This window comes from Spea bombifrons, chromosome 3 (genome assembly GCF_027358695.1).
Source record: "Spea bombifrons isolate aSpeBom1 chromosome 3, aSpeBom1.2.pri, whole genome shotgun sequence".
In the NCBI taxonomy this organism is placed as follows: Eukaryota; Metazoa; Chordata; class Amphibia; order Anura; family Pelobatidae; genus Spea; species Spea bombifrons.
Window position 1 is genome coordinate 16,376,735 of NC_071089.1, and position 3,420 is coordinate 16,380,154.

At 39.8% G+C, this 3,420-nt stretch overlaps 1 protein-coding gene across 1 annotated transcript; it reads left to right on the top strand.

Annotated features, from left to right (window-relative positions):
• The first annotated feature begins 396 nt into the window (after positions 1 to 396).
• Positions 397 to 1,190, top strand: LOC128483135 (DNA-dependent metalloprotease SPRTN-like). The gene has a single exon (XM_053459195.1). The coding sequence runs from the start codon at positions 495 to 497 to the stop codon at positions 1,188 to 1,190; it is 696 nt and encodes a 231-aa protein (XP_053315170.1). The 5' UTR covers positions 397 to 494.
• The last annotated feature ends 2,230 nt before the right edge of the window (positions 1,191 to 3,420 follow it).

A 3,420-nucleotide genomic window follows, 5' to 3' on the forward strand; every position in this document is an offset into this window, starting at 1 on the left:
ATCCTAGTGATGCCACTGGATCCTAGAAAAGAAGAGGTTTGATATTAGGTATGTATTATTGAACATTTATTTTTATTCATAATTATTCTATCTTTTTAAAATATTATTCATATTAAATAATGGGTTATATCTCTCCATCGGGTGGGGGGGGTAATATATAAATTGTGTGGATACAATAAATAGCAAAAATGGAAATTGCGATTGAACAAGGTTAAAAAAATGGCGAAAAAAGCTTTGAACAGTAGGGTGGGAAAACCCTTTTCATGAAGGTCATAGATAGCAGCAAAGTTGGTTAAGTTGAAACATTCAACTTTTTTGTGAGTTTCAGTGAGATTGTGTACGTAGCTTAGTGCTGGGTGTGAACATTCTGTAACTCACCATGACATCATAGTGTCATAAGCTTCTGCTGTCATTGCATTTGCTACTTGATTATTGTGAGAGGGAGCTGCTGCGGTGATAAACTTGATTAGCTGTGGAAGCTTTTCCCCAGTGCGATGGATTATATAGATCCTGAGTGCTTATCAGTTATCGATCCTGCTTGGGAGGTGCTGGACCCAAACCCCAACCTCCAGGAATTGTTCATGTCGTTTAATGGCATGTTTTTCCAGGGACAGTTGAAGGGGGTGGAAGTAAAATGGAGCCGCAGGATGATGCTAAACACCGGGATTTGTTACTACAAGGAAAATGAAGACGTGTGCACTATATATATCAGCAAGCCACTATTGAGCTTGAGATCAAGGAGAGATCTTGTTGAGGTCCTTCTCCATGAAATGATTCACGCTTACCTGTTTGTAACAGGCCAATACAAAGGTGATGGATACCACGGACCAGAGTTCTGCAAACACATGGAGCGCATAAATAACATCACTGGCGCCAACATTTCCATCTACCACAATTTCCATGCAGAGGTTGCTGAATGCAGAAAACACTGGTGGCTCTGTAATGGTCCCTGCAGAGCTTGGGGGCCAAAGTTTGGCTTCATAATGCGGGCAATAAATCGGGCACCCTCTGCTCGGGAACGTTGGTGGTCACACCATCAGGTTACCTGTGGGGGGACTTTTATTAAAGTGAATGAGCCTGAAAACTACATTCAAAAAGGAAAGAAGAGGAGTTTCAGTTCACCAACCGCCACCCCAAATGACAACAGTGACCATCAACTGCCTAGCAAGAGGGCCAGAATGGACAAATAATTCATTGATATGTTATAACATCTATACATACTGATCAGCACATGGTTCTTGTGCTACTTTGTTACTTGGAGTTCTACTAGTTCCTGATTGTATTATATGCTAATTAAATTGTTTAAAACCCAAGTGAACATTTCTATTGAATTTCTTACTATACATATATATATATAAGTGCATCATTTCTGATAAAGACAGGCATCTTTTGGGCTACATTCATCCCCACCAAACATTCTCAGCGATAAAGAAAGTTGAACAGGCGGTATTGGGTCAATTTAGGTCCAAAAGAGGGACCCTTGGGAGGTATGATTTATGTGATACGTTATTTGGCATTAACCATTACATATCCAAAATTGCACAACATTTTATTTTCAGTTCTGCAAGGGAAACATCTATCTGACAAAATGACATGTAGCTGCTGAAGTGAGTTTGGTGGTAACGGCTTGCTCGGTATAGAGCAAGAAGTGGCTGAAGGGAATTAAATGAACTTGGCAGACATCGTATGGCTTCCAGTACGTTGGACAAACACGTCAATCAATAACATGCTTTATAATAACGTCAGAATTTCCTATCATACGATTAAGATGTGTTTGGAGTTGCCATTGAGTCTCCACGTACCTCTAAATCATTCTGGATCCTAAATAGAATATTAAATCGTCTCCGGACCCCGGCTTCTTAGTAACTCTTATAAAGCTTTAGTTAAGTCATTACGTTTCTTGTAGCTTTTCCTTCCTGCCTACCAGGCATGAGATGGTAACCTCCGGGAAGACTTTTCTTTTCTCTTTTGTTGGCTGAATTGCATTTTAGGTATGTATTTCGCTAAAAGACATATTTGTTTTTGAGGTTTTTTTTAATTGCACGATTGTATGTAAAATCCTTGAATCTTCAATGAAGAAATTAAGTTGGAATAAAAAGGTTTAGACGATATAGATTCTGATGTGTTTAGAGAGGATTATTCATTTTGTTTAGTTCCGTGGATGCCAGAGCCGGCCTTAAGTGTTCCTGCGCCCTATGTGGACTACTCCTCTGGCGCCCCCTTCTCACTACCCCCCACCCCTTCTCACTACCTCGCCCCCCTCTGCCACTTCTCACTACCTCGCCCCCTCTGCATGACTGGGCTTGACAGTAAGCATGACAGGGTTAATGTATTAAGGGGGTTACATTGATATGAGAGGTCTGTTATGCCCGACCTTATTGGAAGGGCTGATTTGAAGCTATTTATGGGCTAATTTTCCTGCCATTTGGGCCAAGAGCAATCTTCACCAACAGAGTGAAGCAGCGAATTCACCGCCCGCCCTCCATTGTTATATTCGTGACCAGCGGAAGTTTTATGGAGATAGGGTTTATAGCAAAGTTTTAATTGGTTGTTACACCAAGATTCAGCTCTGGCTTTACACCGCGGGGTTCAGTCCATGGGGGGTATTGATATAGGTAGGGTGTCCGACCCAACAGATTCCATTGGTATTTGGAGGGTTATCCCTACAGAATGTTGTTTCTTTTTTATGTTTAACACGGTTTACAAGTATGCTAGTATAACCTAGCTCGTGTTATCTGCCTGTCAGTTACGTTTCAAGATTTTAGCCAGGTTTGTTTTATAAGAATATGTTATATGCATGTGTAATAATGTATCTGTTTTATTCTGTCACAGTATGAAGCACTGTGGCCTCATGTGTCTGGTGTTTTTGTTCAGGTGTATTATATCCCTTACGAAAAATTACTGCAGTTTTTCTGAAGTAATACTGCTATTTTTTGGACATGAAAAAACTGCAATACTGCACTTTTACTGCACATTTACTGCAGTTTTACTGCATTTGTACTTCACTGTACTGCAGTATTACTGCACATTTACCGCACTTTTTTTTTTTTATATTGCAAACCTACTGTTGCTCTTCAGTGTGCTGTAGCTTTATTGCATTTGTACTTCCGTACAAAAATAACTGCAGTACAACTGCAGTACAGTGAAGTACAAATGCAGTAAAACTGCAGTAAATGTGCAGTAATACTGCAGTAAAAGTGCAGTATTGCAGTTTTTTCATGTCCAAAAAATAGCAGTATTACTTCAGAAAAACAGCAGTAATTTTTTTTGTAAGGGATGGGTCAAGCGAATATATATGCGAATATACCGTGCCCAAGTCATGAGTCTCACTTAAATACAACTATTACATGAATGAGATGGACATCTCAAGGGATGCAAAAATAATGAGATGGCACAGAATGATTGTATATACATTGTTAG

Excerpts from the sequence above, each read along its gene's own strand:
- LOC128483135 (XM_053459195.1), top strand. The coding sequence starts at position 495 with ATGGATTATATAGATCCTGAGTGCTTATCAGTTATCGATCCTGCTTGG.